This window comes from Dermochelys coriacea, chromosome 11, assembly GCF_009764565.3.
Source record: "Dermochelys coriacea isolate rDerCor1 chromosome 11, rDerCor1.pri.v4, whole genome shotgun sequence".
Taxonomy (NCBI): domain Eukaryota; kingdom Metazoa; phylum Chordata; order Testudines; family Dermochelyidae; genus Dermochelys; species Dermochelys coriacea.
The window spans coordinates 52,380,363-52,398,641 of record NC_050078.2 but is presented as its reverse complement, the minus strand read 5'-3'; the positions used below and the strand labels follow the sequence as shown (position 1 = coordinate 52,398,641).

The 18,279-nt window shown below is 38.1% G+C and overlaps 1 protein-coding gene across 1 annotated transcript in view; it reads right to left on the bottom strand.

Moving 5' to 3' along the window:
• COL3A1 (collagen type III alpha 1 chain) overlaps window positions 1–18,279 on the bottom strand; it is a 67,436-nt gene that overhangs the window by 10,877 nt on the left and 38,280 nt on the right. Inside the window, 27 exon segments of the mRNA XM_038421736.2 lie at window positions 5–90; window positions 93–165; window positions 1,760–1,813; window positions 2,342–2,395; window positions 2,563–2,670; window positions 3,168–3,221; window positions 3,938–3,991; window positions 4,098–4,151; window positions 5,146–5,199; window positions 5,692–5,799; window positions 5,892–5,990; window positions 6,108–6,152; window positions 6,811–6,864; window positions 7,355–7,408; window positions 8,494–8,547; window positions 8,661–8,714; window positions 8,925–9,023; window positions 9,446–9,499; window positions 10,938–11,036; window positions 11,140–11,193; window positions 12,486–12,593; window positions 12,762–12,815; window positions 14,472–14,570; window positions 14,691–14,735; window positions 14,896–14,994; window positions 15,930–15,983; window positions 17,449–17,493. Coding sequence (XP_038277664.1) covers window positions 5–90; window positions 93–165; window positions 1,760–1,813; window positions 2,342–2,395; window positions 2,563–2,670; window positions 3,168–3,221; window positions 3,938–3,991; window positions 4,098–4,151; window positions 5,146–5,199; window positions 5,692–5,799; window positions 5,892–5,990; window positions 6,108–6,152; window positions 6,811–6,864; window positions 7,355–7,408; window positions 8,494–8,547; window positions 8,661–8,714; window positions 8,925–9,023; window positions 9,446–9,499; window positions 10,938–11,036; window positions 11,140–11,193; window positions 12,486–12,593; window positions 12,762–12,815; window positions 14,472–14,570; window positions 14,691–14,735; window positions 14,896–14,994; window positions 15,930–15,983; window positions 17,449–17,493 — 1,869 coding nt within the window.

Below are 18,279 nucleotides of genomic sequence, written 5' to 3'. Positions count from 1 at the left end.
TTACTATTTCTCCTCTTGAACCTGGTGAACCTTTTTCACCTGGTTGGCCAGGCTCACCTTTAGGACCAGCACTTCCAGGGCTACCAGCCGGCCAGAGCTACCTGCCGGACCAGGACCACCATCCTTTCCAGGAGCTCCAACATTACCAGGTGGCCCTGGATTGCCCTATACATAAATTTTAAAGAGAGAAGACTCAGATACAATATCGGATATACTAGATGAATGAACACTATATACTACTTCATCGTGATCAATTTAACACACACCATTTTCCATTAATGTAAGTGGGGCTGTGAGAGCTCAGCACCTATGCAAAATACATCATTTGTTTTGGTGTCTAAGTGCAGACTTAGATGCCTAACTTTAGGCACCTACATTTGGAAAGGCTGGCCTGATTTTATATAAAAGCCTATCCCCTCACCTAAATCTAGATTTTTTTTCTCTCGATATTTAAGTCTTGGGTGAAAGTGGAACTGCATATTTTTATACCAGGACTCTGCCAGAGGGATTCCTACATATTGATGGTACTGGTTGATTTCTGGAATCTCCCACCCAGAACAGATTCTAGTACTCTCGCTGTCACTGTATCATAGCCCTGGTATGGGGTGCCTAGTATCAAAGAGATGGAACATGTATGCAATGATATCTTTTCAATAAAAGGTCAGATCCAAAATCCACTGAAGTCAATGGAAATACTCCTGTGGACTTCACAGGACTTTAGATAAGGCCAAAAAATGTGAACTTTATTATCCAGTATTTACTGGGGGTAGATTATATATAAATATTCTTCTCATGGTCATGATTTTCTAACTGTGAAGCAGAACTTGGATTTGGGTCAGTCTGTGACTATGGAATATTGAAAAGACATAAAAATCTGTTAAGAAAAATGTCACGGTGTGACAGGAAGCAGGAACTTTTCTTATGTCATTTCTCACTTAAAACTGTATGGTAACTATGAGTAAATGCTAATTTTTAATGGAATTTAGTTGATTTATCCAACTTTTGCCATGTCCATTTTTCAGTTTGTTTTAAAAAAAAAGTCCAAAGTCATAGTCTAGTATTTATGTTATAAGACGGTGCATATGGTGTGAATAAGTGTAATATAGAATAGCTTTTCTTGGGACAGAGATGGTCTACAAAAATTTGGGAAAGTGTAATACGCAGGAAATAGTGATTATAATGGGATAGTGTAGATTTTCAGTTATCTGATCTTCATATTGTGGGTCACCTCCATAAGGGAATGATGCTCCTATGGACCATCTTCTTTCCAAATACCCCTCCCTCTAACTGCTTGGTTCTAAAATTGTTTCATTCTGCTGGCAACCAAAAAGGGCCCAAAGGATCAACTGTGATCTATGGAACAAAATTTAAAATCACTGATAGAAAGAAAGGAGGCTTTGGGTGAGAAGAAAACACTACAAGTCAAGATCCTAAACTGTACATTTCTTGCATCATAAAGATCAAGAGAGAGAATAGGACATTTATGACCACCATAAACAGATAGATAAATAAATAATCCAAATTCTACTGGAGGTAATGGAGAGTCCTCACTGAGTTCAGTAGGCTTTGGAGGAGCAAGCACAACGACCATCAGGACAATAAATGAAAGAATTGCATCCAAAGCAAAGTGGATAAGCCCATTTTTGTGAAGTTAAGACCAAGAAGAAACTTTACTTTCAGCATACTTGTGAATTATTTATACCAATGTACTGTAATAGTGATAGAGTTAGATACAACAGCAAGGTAAATATACACTTACATTATTACCAGGAGGACCAGGCATGCCTCTAGCACCTGGGAAACCAGATGAACCCTGAATGCATAAGTAAGCGTAGTAGTCAATGTTAAAACATTGGCAACAAAACATGAAAGAAAAAGGATGAGGGAATATCAGAAGTTTGATTGGTAGCTGAGTTTCCTAACACAATACATCTCTGCTGTGGTTTCAAAATCATGGCAAAGGCATTAGGCAAAGAACAGAGCAAGGTTGGGTGATATTTAGCCATTTTGTACAAGGGCTGAATAAATTTCCATGATAACTAAACATACAGTTCCAATGTTAACTTTTGACATTGGAAGATCTCAGCTATATCTCAAGGTCTAAGAAAAATTGCCAAGGAGGTCTTTCAGATCAAAATTGCAGGTGACCTGGAGTAGGCCATAGATAGTTTGGCTTAGTTACTCCAGCCTACTCCTGTACAGGAGAAGTTTGTTATGCCAAAGCCAGTCCAAGACCACCGGTGCCCTGTGCTTGCTGCAGATCATGCTGGAGTTGTTGCCCCAGTAATAATCAGCAGTGTTGTCTACCAGCGATAGACTGACAGATAAGGTTAATACTCACAGGGCTGCCTGGAACACCACGCTCTCCTTTTGCTCCTTGGGAACCAGCTGGACCCTACAGTGAATGAAAAGAACATTGTAACCTGATATGAAAAACAGTCAACAACAGATAAGATTCTAAGATGTGTCAATGCATTATGCATTTCAAACAGCTCAAACTGACCTCACAACTGAAAGAAATTTGAAGTTGAATTTGGGTAACAATGAATACTTAATACTTACTGGTGCACCAGGGCCTCCTTGAGGACCTGCAGCTCCTGCGGGACCAGGCTCACCTCTTTCACCACCAGGGCCTCTCTCTCCTTTTCCACCAGGTTCCCCATTTTGTCCCTGTATTCAAATAAATTCTTATAAATTCTGTTTTGTTAAAAGGGCTATGAGACAGAAGGTAGTTGAGTTTCCTTGGATGTATCCACTTGTTAACTAAGATTACATGGCTTTAAGTTATAAATCCGTTGAAGGCAATGGATAATATAAATCCAATGTGAGATCAGCACCAAGACCCAGATACTCTTGTCTAAGGAGCTGAAACACAATTTAGAAACTCAGCTCTGGTTGCAGTCTGTATTGATAGGTGTCTCTTGCTCTAAATCTCACTAAAGAGAATTTGATAGGGAAGGGGATGGGAATCTTGAAGTATGGCTGAGTAAGTAAACAAAGGAAAATAATTAAAATACATATTAATTGTAGGAGTGGAATATAGAGTTATAGTTTGCCATGCTGTGCTTGGTAAATCATTCTAAGATGGACACAGATATGGTCAGTTATTACTAAAATGAATTAAAAATAAAAATTGAGTATCAAGTTTGTTTGGTATTTATACTCACGGGGGCTCCAGGGAAGCCGGCAGGCCCAGGGGGGCCCTGTTCACCTCGATCACCCTATAGAAAATAAACATATGCTAGATGTAAGAATGAGAAAAATATTCTTCACACCTCATGTGTGAGAACTCTTCGGTGAACATGGTTCATGTTACTCTATCATGCCTCTACTTGAAATAAAATTTAAATGTGGTTACTGAACTTTATACTTTCAAACTGTTTAATTATGTCACTCTTGATAATTATCAGCCTTGTGCCAAATCCTGTTCTCAGTTACATCCATGTAAGTCCTCAATGGAGTTATTCCAGTTTCACTCTGGTGTAACTGCGATCAAAATCTGGCCCATTTTATCAATATGAAAAGGAACACCATGAAATAAGTGAATTTTGAAAAGTTTACTTAATTATTAAAATAGAAAACATACAAAATTAGACCATTAAATAAACTAATAGTTCAAAACTTTCAGGATTTAATTTAATTTATTTATTCAGTGATATTTTCAACCAGAGATGAAAATACCAAGAAACTGTGCATCTCAGATTTTCTCCCACTTCTCTGGTATCTTTCATAGCTTTAAAAATAAGTGGTCTGATTTTCAGAAGTTCTGAGCCAGAACAAATCTCACTGAAGTCAGTAGGAGATGCAGGTGCTCAGCACCTTTTGAAATCAGGCCCCATCTGTTCTTGAAGACATCTCTTAACTGTAGAGCTGAATCTGACCTAGGTAATAGAATCTACAGTAGAGTTATGACTGAACAAAAAGGACGATCACTTACAGGACCACCACGGGCACCTGTAGGACCAGGGGGTCCAGCTGAACCAGGTTCTCCCTGAAAGAATGGAAAGATGTTTGTTTAAGAATTATTCCTCCATCTAAGGAGGAAATCTCAGACATATATACACAAGCCCTCATTTCAACACAAGGTTATAAAATACCTTATCTCCATGTGGGCCAGCTGGACCTGGGGGCCCAATGGGACCTGCAGAACCCTACAAAATTAGAAAATAATGTATTTAATATAGGAGTATTATTTTCATGTATTGTGATCAATAAAACTTGCATCTCACGCTCAGTATATATATGGCTTTTTAGTTATTTTAATAGCAGACAATCTACTTCTTTGTTGCATTGACACTTTGATGGATTGCGTAGACATCTTGACTTTGTTTTCCCAATGTTCAGTAATTCCATTGGTATTTACTGGAAGTTATCCATTCACCTAGCTTTACCTCCAGACAATTTACCACATTTCTCATGATTCCATAGTACCTGATCCATTTTATCCTCTATTATTGGCAGAGGGCTAGTTCCTACACCACTGAAATCAATGGGAGGTTAGAAACTTAGTTCAGTGGGCATATGATGCGGCACAGAGTAAGGAAGAAACAATCATATGACTACATTAACAACACTGAAAATCTAACATACCTTGGCAACCATAACTTTCCCATAAACTAGTTTTTTATATTTATTGTGACTCATCATGTTGATGCACCATGCCTGGTTTATTTCATGTGTTGGATGAAGTTGCATATTTCATCTAGTTACTATATATAACATGCTGTGGAAGTATTCTTCATGGAAGTCTTTATATACTCCTCTCCTCCACACCTCAGTCTTGTTCTCTTCAGCCAGCTAACTTTGGAGAAGCCAGCAGCTACTTTCATCTGGATGTTTTCCACAAGTAACTGAACCTTATTTATCTGTAAGCTTCAAGTAATCAAGATTCTATTTTATACTATATCATCTTCCTGCATGATCAAAAATGTAAGTTATGAGAAACAAGGATTAAATCTAATTTTTTTACAAATATAAACTTTCACTAACAAAATCAGTTCCCCTGGATATGATGAGGTTTGCTGTTCATGTCACAATGATGGTCATTCATTATAACTTTACTTGCATTGTAAATGACTTCAACAAATGTTGAAGCTGAGTCACATGTAATAAGAATGTTCACACAGTATGAGAGGTTATGCTCACCCTTGGTCCATCTTTCCCAGGGAAGCCATCACCACCTCTGCCACCGGGCTCTCCCTGCCAAACATAAATCAAAAGGGATTTAGAAAATTACTGAGGAAAATGTCACAAGGGTATTGTGATAACTGGATTTTTTAACTGTGGCAATGCAAATCTGGCATTTAATATAATATTCTGCCTAAGAATACACAGTCAGACATGGAAATCAGTTGTAACACTCAAAATGGATTCAACCACACAGGACTAGAAAAAATGGGCCAGATCCTCCTTTGGTGCGAATTGGTATCACTTCATTGGCTTCAGCGGAACTATGCCAATTTACACCAGCCGAGAATCTCTCAGCATTTTCACATATTGTAGTCTCTTGAAAATATATGTCCCAATTTGCATAGATGCTGTGTACCTTGAGCTCTCACTGAAGTCAGTATGAACTGCAGGTACTCAGCACCTTTGAAATTAGGCCAAAAGTGAACACATGACAAATCTGCTGCTTTGTCTGAAGCTAAAATGGTATTTTCACAAAATTAATAGGAGAAAAGGAGTTGTTACCTTCTCTCCTTTGGGTCCAGGATTTCCGTTACCTCCTCTCTCTCCAGGCATTCCTTGCAAACCAGGTGGCCCTGCACCACCGGGGGGGCCAGGTGCACCAGCAGGACCCTACAAGTGTATTGGGGAAATATAGATAAAATTTGAATGTGCACCTGAATGATTCATGTAACACAGTGAAGGGTTGAGCATAAAGTAGGTACCTTGCCACCTTCTGGGCCAGGAGGACCTGTTCCACCTCTTGCTCCAGGGGAACCTTGAGCACCTTGTGGACCACGTTCACCTGGGAGACCATTTTCACCCTGCCATAAAGAAAAATGTGTTAGTTCTTTGCTCCCCAGGCCTGTACGATGGTTCTGTGTTTATTTACCTTCTCTCCTTCACATATTTAATCATAGAAATATTGTTGCATTGCTTACCTTAGTACCTGGGAGTCCAGGGGCTCCATTTTCACCTCTTTGTCCCTGTTTACAATGCAAGAAATATTATTAAACCATAAACTTTACATTTTACACAGTAAACCTATCTCAAAAATGGTGTTTGGCATCCTTCACATTTTACCCAAAATAGTGATCATACAAACTACCCCTGTTTGGCTCCTGTTATGATCTAATTCTTGGAAATACCATTTTCAAGAGGATGGTAATTCCAGAGATGGATGTCAAAATATGGTGGCCTCCTCAGGTTTAAGAGTGCTGTCATAAGGTGTGTTTTCAGGTGGCATATCTGGGGTAGAATAGGGAGATGAGGCAATCGGATCAGCACTGTTAGCCCACATGTGCCCACAGTATGACAGATTTCATCATGATTTCAGTAGCCACAGTGTCTGCTCCACCCCCTTCATACTCTGATAGGAGCTTGGCCAATAGATACGCTATCATGGATACACTGACCAAATCCCCATCCTTCTGGTTGCATCCGTACAACCCACCTACCCTCGATAATGCCTTCAGTGCTGTGGCACAAAGACCCTGTGATGGATCACGGCTTCCCAGGACACAAAAATACCGATTCCTCTATGTTTAAGGTGTTTTGCATCTGAAAAGGGGGCCTGAAAGGAATTGCTATTCTTATATTTGTGTTTTGATTTCTTGATTTCCAAAAGAAGAAAGGACAACTTACTGGTTCTCCAGGCTTTCCACTCTCTCCAGGTGGGCCTGCAGTACCGGGTAATCCCTGTTTAAATTAAAGACACCACTTCATAAATAAATATTTTATATATACCTAGATAGAAATATCTATATATGATTGATATTTCATGGTGATTTAGAGAAAATCAGAATCCGAACAACTGTCCTGAGAGCTATCTATTTTAATTTAAGTTTTCCAACCTAAATTGTGCATTCTCCAAAGTCAGAGAAAATGTGACACAGAAATAATTCAGTGAAAATAATTTGTAATTGTATCTAATATTTTGCAAATGAGGAAGGTGTAACTGAAAAGCCAGATATTCAGATATAGATAACGCACTGATACATCACTATTCTTCGTGGAGTCAGTCAGGCTTGCCAGATATTGATCAGCTAACTTACATGAAGATCTTGGTTGACCTTTCTCACTTGAAAACATGAGAAAACAAACCCTAATTGAAATATTTAAGGTCTTCTTTATTTGTTAGCCTGTTTTAAAAAATTGCATTGGAAGCAATAACAGTAATGAACAGTACCTGGAAGCCAGATGGACCTGGAGATCCCGCCTCTCCTTTTTCACCAGGAGGACCCTGGAAGGAAACAAAAAAGCAACACAAAATTCATCAATATCATTCTAACACATAAAAGAATTCTTAACATATTAATAATGTAGTTAAATTGCCACATATATTCTAAGTCACAAAATTAAACAAAAATGAAAACATAAAAGTGAACCATTAGCACCATTGAGCATTTGTCATGTGACTATCAGACCCTTCTGATCTTGCTGACTATACTCTCATAAAACTATTAAAGTCAAAGGTTTTATTTTGGTATTTTTTTTTACAGTGAATAAGATCTGCAACATTAAGCCTACTGTGAAAGTTTTATAGAAAAAATCAAAAATATTAAAACTTCCCAAGACATTCACAAGTTGCTTTATGGATGTCTTTCCAATACACAAGGGACTCAACTGTGTGAGTAAGTCATTGTGGGATGGAAGAAGAGATCACATAATGGCCCTCCTTGTGCTCCCCTAAATTTCTGCTCTAGGCTAGCTCTGCTAGCTTCCACAGAAGGAGCGGGTAGACAGGGAAGCACTGCAGTGTCCCACATCTTGTCAAACACATCCATGCTCATCCTGCTGCATTCAAAGAGGTATTGTGAATTCTTGAGGCCAGTACCTCTGGGAGCTCATGTGAAGATTCTTTCCATCTTTCCTCTCCTATCATCAGCTAAAATTCCAGCAGATAGACTACCTTCATAGATATTCCTAATACAGCACCCAGGCTACCTTACTTTAACTTTGGTAAACTGCCAAAGGAAATTGTAAATTTCTCCAGTAATCCTTAAATTGGTTTAAATTGGCATAGCTCCATTCACTTCAGCTTATATCAACAGAACTTCTGTCTTAGTTATCTTTAACAAACTGAGTACTTATTAACAAACAAACAAAGATAAGTTAGTCCAGCAGGTGTTTCTGTCTTCATAACTAATGGGAAATTTCTCTCTCCATCAGATAAGAAAATGTTCTCTCTCAAGACTCACACTCCCTTTGCAGACCACCAACACTAAGCAGTTGAAAAGTATTTGGGAAATATTAACGTGTTTTTTACAGAAAATATATCAGCTGTTCCAATATTTTTCTTTTTGAGATGCTGGACATTGCACTTACAGCGATTCCTGGAGGACCTTGGATGCCGACATCACCACTCTTTCCAGGAAGACCCTATTAAATCACAAAATTAGACTGATTATGGATCAGTGCAATTTTTAAAAGGATTAAAATCACAGAGGACATTGTGAATTATTACTAAAGAGAAGCTGATAAATGAAACTGACCTGTGTGCCAGGGGGTCCAGGGGAACCTCTTTCTCCATTCTTACCCGGCGCACCCTTTAAAAAGGGAAAGACCAGACATATATAAAATACATGTTTCTAATTCAAACTCTAGTTAAAATGAGAGTTTCATAGGTATAGGGCCAGATCATCTGCAGAATTAGATCAATGTAGCACAATCAAAGTCAATGAAACTAAACTGATCTACAACTGCAGAGGACCTGGTCCATTAAGTATATGTTTTATAAGTCAAGGGATTACACTAACCTCATTACCCTTAGGACCTGGGAAACCCATCACACCTGGTTGACCTCGTGGACCTGATTGGCCTGGAGGACCAGGTCGGCCAGATTCTCCCTGATTACCCTGATGCAGGAGAGAGATAGCGACAATTAGAAGAAACAAATGATTCTGTGAACAGTAGAGAAATGTTTAAAAAAATCAAATGGAAGAGTTAAAAGGTGAGCAAAGACTATGTTATTTTTGGCTAACTTTTCATTTGAAATACACTTTTATGATTTTTTCTAAATTACATGTAAACTCCTGTGGAAGAGGAGTCAGTGTTTATAGTGATGTTAAATAACAAGGTTTGGACAGTGCCGTTACAATGAAAAACATATGGAATAGTCGGTCACTGTAAAATTAACACAGAATACAACTAATAAACATGTTTCTGATCTCACCTACATTTCACACCAGGACTCCAATGGAGTGATAATGGTGTTAAGTGAGATCAAAGGCAAGCCCAGTGAGAGTACTATCATATAATATTTGTGCAATGTACGTACTGGAGGGCCGGGTTTGCCATCATGTCCTGGGCTTCCTGGACTTCCTGTTAAACCCTTCATTTGAAGAAAAAATATGTTAATTTTTAGTGAATTTTAATCTAGTGTTGTTAGATTACATTCTATAGAGACACCATTATTTACAGTTAGTTTTACAAAACCATTTCAGGCTCACTAAAGAAATCCATTGGATTTACAAGGAACTAGCTGATCAATCATTCATTTTATAGGGATTCAGCCCATTCGGAGATATTTGATAGAGGGAATGAAGTTGCTTTAGGTACCAAAAAGCAATCATTATACTCTAAAATTAAAGTACGCAATGAAAGCATTTTCATTAAGTCCCTATTGTTTACAAACAACTACATTTAATAGCACATTCTTAGTAACTTTGGTTTTGCTCTTCAATTTACCAAATATATGATGTATATCACATTGTATGTCTGAAAATCACATTGATTCCCAATAAAAACTATTTTATTGTGTGTAAAATATAATAACTCATAAGCCTGTTCGGGAAATCAGTGGTTGCTGACCTTTGAACTTACAAATATTGGTCACCAGTACTCACTAATTCTCAGTAGAGCACATTGTACTTTTCTGCTTTTTATGCCTAATGCCTTATAACTTCTCTCTGATTGAGTCTATGGGCATCAAATATTATATGCCAAAGACCAAACAGCACATTTACTAAACACTTCATAACAGAAAAAAATAATGTCCAAATTTTTTATAAAATTAGATTAAATATAAAATTATCCAATGGAACTTTATATAGGGTCAAAAACTGTAAGAGCCAAGCTGCAACTTGAGCAGTTTGGTACCTCCTGCATCCTACGGAGTGCAGCTTCATATAGTCTTCCTGCTCCCAGCTGTAAAGAAATGTTGTTGGAGTGGGGCAGGTCAGTGCTGGTTGATTTGGTATTATATGGTCCACTGATCAAATACACTCCTGTGGAAGGGCACAAGGGCAGCTTTGGAGGTTACTACAACCCTAAGTATGCAATACTCAACTTCAGACACTCCCTAATGCACTGAGGAAAGGATTTAACTCATTGCTTTGAAAATCACCAACATGTACTGAAAGGATTTTGAGTTAATTGAAATTCAGATATGGTGGCAAACAGTTGAAGGTTCAGGGGTTTAGCTAAGCACTCAGAAGTCTGAACACTTATCCAAGATTTATTCAGATTGTTTAATTCTCTTGAGCTTGAACACCTGGGTTGGAAATCCCATAAGAAGGAGTGTCCTTAAAGTATTTTTTGCACTTCTAGTTCCATTTTTAACCACAACCACAAAGTGCACCGGGTGTACTATTAAATATAATTAATTAAATACATAAAATAGATATCGACATGGATTGAAAATCTCAAAAAGATTTGATATCCCATTGGAACTTTGACTCTGGTTGCTGAATCAAACCAGTTCAGCCACCTGTAATAAAGATCATCATCAAACTATCTTAATAGCACATTAAAAGAACATTCTGTCTTACTCTCATTCCTGGAAGACCAGGGCCACCATCGCGTCCAGGTTCTCCTGGAGCTCCTCTTGGACCTGCAATGCCTGGACCACCACGTTCACCAGCAGGACCCTTAATATTTTTAAAAAGGACATTGGACATTCACAATAAGTAAATAAAGCTATTTAAATGATCATTATTATAATGGATTTCATGAAATTGGGCAAGCATGTACCTTTTCTCCTGGAAGTCCATTACTACCGGGTATGCCACGGGAACCTGGGGTACCCTGCCAAGCAAGAGAGCAGACATTTTATTCCTGTGGATCAAATAACAGGCAAAGTCTACCTATGTAGCAGAGACAATCAAAAACATCTGCTGGTTTCTTGAAAGATTGTGTGCAACGTTCTGTTCACGCAAATAGATCCAAATATTTTTAAATGTTGTAATAACAAACTTTGATGCTTCTCAACCAACCACATTTACTCATATTTTAGTGATATTCAGTGAAGAAGATACATGGAGATGACATTCCATCCTGGCTGTACAGATTCAAGATCCTTTTTCTGTATGCACATTGCACTTTGGGTCTAATCCAACATCCACTGACGTCAAAGGGAGTCCTTTAAGTGACTTTAATGGGCAGTTGTATAGGCCCTATTCTTTAGGATTTCCATAAATTCATAAATAATTAAATTTCTTTAAAAAATTAACCTATTTCAGCCTTGAAAAATGATTTTCCTTCTCTATCATTCTTTAAGAAGGTCTCTTGGTTGCAATGTTTTGATGACATTAGTTAATATTGTCTGCACTGTTTTAAGACAACTTTCCATTTGCAGTTCACTCATGCATTCAACCTCCTCCTATTTTGTTCACTGTGCATCTCTGATTTCCTCACAACTTTCCAAAACACTTTTCAAAGTTAGTGAATATAAAATTGAATCAATCTCAATTCTAATTTGTTTTAGATGGAAACAGGAAATTAAAATGAGCAACAGGCTGTCATTGTTGATGATGCTGGAACAATTTATTTCAATAATTATTCCATGATAAAACTCTATACAAACCAGTAGCATCTAATTGTTAAAAAACTGTTGGCAGAAGAATCAGCTAATTATCCTGAATATGGATGAATCAATCTTAATTTCACTTTCAAGAGCTGAAACTTTGTCATGTTCATTTGATCTGCTGGAATTCAATTTAATTGATGGAGTGTCATTCTACAAATTGTAGCTGGATTGTATTTGGTGTCTTTAATACATATTATACTATACTTTTCTGTTCTCTTGTGTTCTTATTCGGTTCAAAATCCTGGGTAGAAACACCAGTTTTTCAAGATTAATAACCCTCTAGCTATGAAAAGAAGAATACTTTAAAATACATTAAAGTTAAAGAAAGACCCAAGCCATGCAGAGCAGATCTAGATTAGTATTTGGATCTGAATTTTCCAGTATGTGGGATGTTCACATCTGGAAGTTTGGTTCAATATCTATTTGGATTCAAAGTTTGAATCCCAAGTTTTGGTACATGGTATGTGACATATGATTTAACTACCCAGTGTAGTGACTTGGAGTGGCTTACCCTTTCTCCTGGTGTTCCAGGTACACCATTTGTGCCTGGCTCACCATTAGCACCCTTTTTGCCTTCTTCACCAGGAGGACCAGCAGCACCTGGAATACCATTTTCACCCTAGTGACAAAGCAGGAACAAGTGAAAACATATTGTGTGGAGGCAAACCTCTCACTGAGTTCAATCGAAGTTTTGCCTGGGGTAAGGACTGTATTTGGCCTGTTATTGATAAGCTTGTAAAACATGATGATACATTAAAGAAATTAGAATATTTAGAAAATCACTTACACGCTCTCCTCGTGAGCCTGGCTCTCCTTTTGCACCGTTCTTACCAGGTTCACCCTAAAGAGAACACACTTCCATTACTGCTTCTACATAACAGAATATTTCAGTAGGTTTGTTAGATAACAATAATAATAAGAAATATATATCTCAGCATTTAAATTGTCAGCTCATTTTTATGGTTTATCTGTTTACAGGAGTCAAACAGAAGTGGAAGACTCCTACTGTAGCTGGTTATACATCCTCTCTATAAAAGAGATGATCCTGTAACCCTTACTCAGGTGAGTGCTTCCATTGGGTCAAACTCTAGTGAGCTGTAGCTCAGGAAAGCTTATGCTCAAATAAATTTGTTATCTCTAAGGTGCCACAAGTAGTCCTTTACATTTTTGCAAATAAAGACTAACCTGAAACCTGTTATTCTGGTTTTGAATCACTGGAAATTTGATGTCAGTTTTGCTTGATGCCAATGGGAATTTGCATTAATAAGGTTTGAGGAATTATGGAGTAATTCTGTCAGGACAAAGCACGTTCATTTCAATGTTAATAGAAGAATAAGTATTTTACACACTATGAGTAGATTTCATAGGGGCAAGCCCAAGGAAATTTAGAAATAAAAAAGATGAAAATTTTTACATGTAACAATTAGAAATGGATGAATGGTGTGAGTTTAAATCTGAGGGGCCATCCAGATACATCCTCCTACAACCGAAAGCTATAACTACTGTATGTCAATTGAGATATATTGAGATATAACTATGTCAATATGGTTCAACACTTGGAATATTTATGGTGGACAAAAATCTGTCATTTTACTATGGCTTTGCAAGATTATACTGTTACCAAAGTTTTTGCTTTGCTGTGCTTTTCTGTTTTGTTGGTTGGATAATTATAATAGACAATTTCAAAGGGATGGTAGAATTGATTAGGCAAGTTCAAATATATGGGAAATGGCTGAAGGCTCCTAACAGAACTCCCTAAGCCATATTCTTCTGTTATGTACAGCCTCAGACTTATGATGCCTGAGTTACGCTGGATGCCACTTATGATGCTTTTCTATTGACTGCCCGTTTTGCCCCTACGACGCTTGTTTTGCCCTTAGGACACTCAATTTGCATAAAGTTTGCTTGAAATCACTTCCTGGTTGCATTATACTGGTATGGAACTGGAAGGGGTCGCTTCTGATTAGCTTTGAGGCAGCAGGGTAGGTTTTTGCCGGGTAGGGTTGCCGCTTGTTTTTGATTGGCTCCCGGCTCCAGGCTCAATCAATCAGAAAGCTTGACAGAGTGCCGTTCTCTTTGGCTTTCTGAGCCTCTCTGAGTGTTGCTGGCATTCTGAGCAGCATGTGTGAGTGTATATGTTTATTTGAATGCTGTTTACAAAATACAGTGTACAGTAAATACATTGATGGTGCAACATTAGTCATCTATAATTCATTTAGTACAAAAAACTGGGTTATTGTGGTGAAAATAGTGTATCAAGCCTTGGTTCATGAACAAATCCCCCCGTCCTACCATTGATTCCTACGGGAAAAGTGTTTTCGACTTACAACGTTTCGATTTACAATGTAATTCTGAGGAATGAATAGTGTCGTAAGTCCGAGGACTTCCTGTACACCTGTGCAACCCTACTGCTGTTAATGGGTTTGCACTGTTGTAGGTGACAGGGAATTTATCCCCTTGTTTTATCTTAGCAATGAAAAGAATGTTGGTAACTCACTGGCGGGCCTCTTTGTCCAGGAATTCCATTGATACCTGAGGGACCAGGAGGGCCACGGGCACCACTCAACCCAGGAGCACCAGGAATACCACTAGGGCCCTGTGTGGGATTGAAGGACACTAATATGAATAAAGCATGGCATTACTGAATGCTGTGTAATCAAAACTGTAATCCCGACCAATAACATTGCAAAAAATGACAATTTGGCGGGATACTTACCGTTTCACCTTTACCACCTGGGTTTCCATCTCTTCCGGGATTGCCCTGGAAAGAAGAAATGATTAATCAATGCTAACACAGTGTCCTTAAATCCAAAAATTCCATAGCACTTTGCAAACATCAATTTCTATGGCCGTAATCATGACAATATGTTTGTATAACAAGCACAATATTTCCAAGGAGTTATGTGATGTTTGTTACTTACAGGAGAACCAGCTGCACCAGCATGACCTTGTGGACCAGGTTCTCCTCTTTGTCCAGGGGTACCATCAGAGCCTGCGGAACCAGGAGCACCAGCTTCACCCTATGAAGAAGATGGTATGAGAGCAAATTGAACTCCCTCTAGTATGGCTCCCAATGGATAATATTAACATTTTAACCTCATTACCTCTTCCTCAGCCAGTGCACCTTTGCCTGACCCAGGCAGAATGCTGACACTAGCCTATTCTGAGCAAAATGGGCAGTAACTGATCCAAGGAAACACAACCAGCTAGAATTTGGCAATATGTGCAGGGCAGCACTTGCTGACATACTGTATATTGTCTCATGCAGTTCTAAAGAGTGATAGAAAGCACATTTCCCCTCATGCACTATAAGGCATTGTGTCTGCCTTGTTCTTGTGCAGGTAGAATGCATCAGAGTACCTAGTTGCCAAAGCCCCATCCTGCACCTTACAGTATTCCTTAGAGGAACAAGGCTGCAATTTAGTCCTTTTTACATAAGAAAAGAATAAAAAAGAGCACATAATTTGTATATTTAATGTGGAGGAGCAGAGAGACTCTCCAGAGAAGAAGGGCTAAAAAGGAGACGGGTAAACAAATCAACAGTTGCAAGGACAGTGATGTGCACAGGTGTGGGCTTCACATTAGAATCGGTGACACACAAAATTAGTAGTACTACTGGATGATTGTATTGCTTGTATTGTAAATGTGTCTAGAGGTCAGCATGAAAGTATCCTGGAGAAACTTCCAAAACATATGCAGAAGTGAGAGATGTTACAGGCCTTGGGACAAATCCTCACTGCATTCACATGCATTGGTTGCAATGGGAGTGCCTGTGAGAGTGAAGTGAACATGATTTGCCTAATTCTGTGTATGAAAATACATCAGCTATAGACCTCCAAGAAATGTGATAGCAGCCAGAAAGTGAGGAACCATCTAGTGAAAAACACACACCAGGATCTCTTAGGTATATTTGTAGGCATATGTCATATGGTAAAATAGATCTTCAAATAGATACCTTAGCACCTGGAGAGCCTGGAAATCCTGCAGTTCCTGGAGGGCCAGGGGGACCCTTAAATAAAGAAGGCAAAGTTATTATTACAAGAGGTAAAGGTCATATGGAATGAATCTTAATTTGAAAATAAGCCTGACCGAGAGAGTTTTTTTCTGTCATGAAAAAGAAACATCTGGCAAAATATCAAGAAATATGAGTCATACTCTAGAAGATGAAATTTGGCTGGTTTTAAAATATCAGACCTATACTTTAGTTACCCTTATTCAATGTACATTTTCAATCAGATGTGGATGTTTTTGTACCTGAATAATTTCAATTTGAAAAGTATGATTATCGAGATGATATTACACAAAATATTTTAACAGATCACTTGAATGAAAGCATGTGAGAGGGAAAAGAGGACAATATTTTTGCTACTATTACAATTTCTAAGTAGTTGGAAAAATAAAAAAGTTGGGCTACCCCATGGTTTATATGGCCCATTGAGACCAAATGAGCCAGTGTGAAGCATCAAAGGACAAAGACTTTGTTGATTGCTCTCCCCCACATTCATGAAGAGGGGGCTTGCATGTGAACTCATCCCATCAACTTGAATTCTGGGGGAAGGGAATAAAAATGCTGACAAGAAGGAACTATATCAGGATGCTGCTTGGAATTTGGAGAGGGCAATGTTTCTAAGCATAAGCAAGGGATCACCAACTGCTTGGCTTGGGCTAGCCCTAAAGGACATATAGAACTTGCATATTATAATAGCTACGATTACCTTTTGAAATCTAAGACTGTATCTCATTTGTGTGTGTCTGTTTACCTGCTTTAACCTTGTAAATAATCATCTTATTTCTTTTTCTTAGTTAATAACTCTTTAGTTAGTATTATAGGATTGGCTACAAGCATTGTTTTTGGTTTGAGATCTGAGGTACGACTGACCTGGAGTAAATGACTGGTTCTTTGGGACTGGGAGTAACCTGAATATTGTTGTGATTTTTGGTGTAGGGGTCAATCTACCACAAAGGCAAGATAGACAGGAGTTCACACTTGGTTGATGAAATCTAATTATAGAACATACAGCCAGTTTGGGGTTTATGCCCTGTTCCTTGACAGTCTGCCCTGAGATTGGCACTGTTGCTCGTGAGCTAGTCTAGACAACTTGACATCATGGTCTAGCGCTAGGGCTGGGTGACTTATATGATGAAATCATTCAAAATCTGGCCCATATAAAGAGTTTCCATTATCTTTGTCAGTAAATAATTAGAGAAAAGCTTGGATATATATACACATCCTTTTTATTTACAGGATCATGATTTCTCTTATTTTCTTTTTATTCTTCATCAAAAATAAAGGTTTTATGTTTCAATCATAGTAAGCATAAAATTATTGAAAATTATAATTGCTTAAGACACCAATTCATAAGGCAAACCATGTCCAATTAATCGGTGGCGTTGTAGCACATCAAGCACATGGGCAAGAGAAAAATAGTTAAGCAATACAATAGTTAAGGGAAAACAATGATTAAGTTTCTTACAGGTTGTCCAGATGTTCCTGGAGTACCATCATTACCACGGGCACCCTACCAAAAGAATACAACATAATCACATACCAAACATTCTCTTTGGGGCTGAAAGCCAAGTACTTGATATTGGACAATGATATTGACTTTCAAACCATGTTTCTGTGTGTCCATACATTTCTATATATTTTATTAAGGTACACACAATTCCTCAGGTATGGTTGCATACTATATTAAATAACAATAGTAATAATAGTAATAATAATAATATCCAAAAAGGGTCTATCAATTGTACATGCACTTTGCTGTAATAATAAGATCGTGGTAGACAAGGAAATACGTTATTAGACACCAGAAATTTTTTAATGCATAGCAATCATGCTTAATAAAGCAAAACATAATGCGTGTGACCCGTACTTTAGATTAAATAAATAAGACAGCAATAGATGTCATGCATTCTTGAATGACTATAGTTTACAACCACAGAGAAAGGATAAAATGTGGCACAAGAGAACTAACAATGATTTAAGGCCTGTTACCTCTGCTGTAGATGTATCACACATCTTCATTGCTCAGTACATTGAGTACTAGCATAAACAGTCCCTGTTCTGTTGTATTTTATGTTGAGACTTGTTTGCATTAGCTGGCATTAATTACGACCTCCCCTTGTAGACCAAGCTGGGACACCACAATCTCACTCTTCTCTACAGCAGTCACTTTGTTTAGTTAGTCTTGCAATGCTAACCTCTACTCCATCCTGCCCACCCTGTTGGCTGAGCTTATACCCTCAAAGTATAATATATTAGCATACAATATAAGGAAGGACTCATTAAGGACACTTGGCAT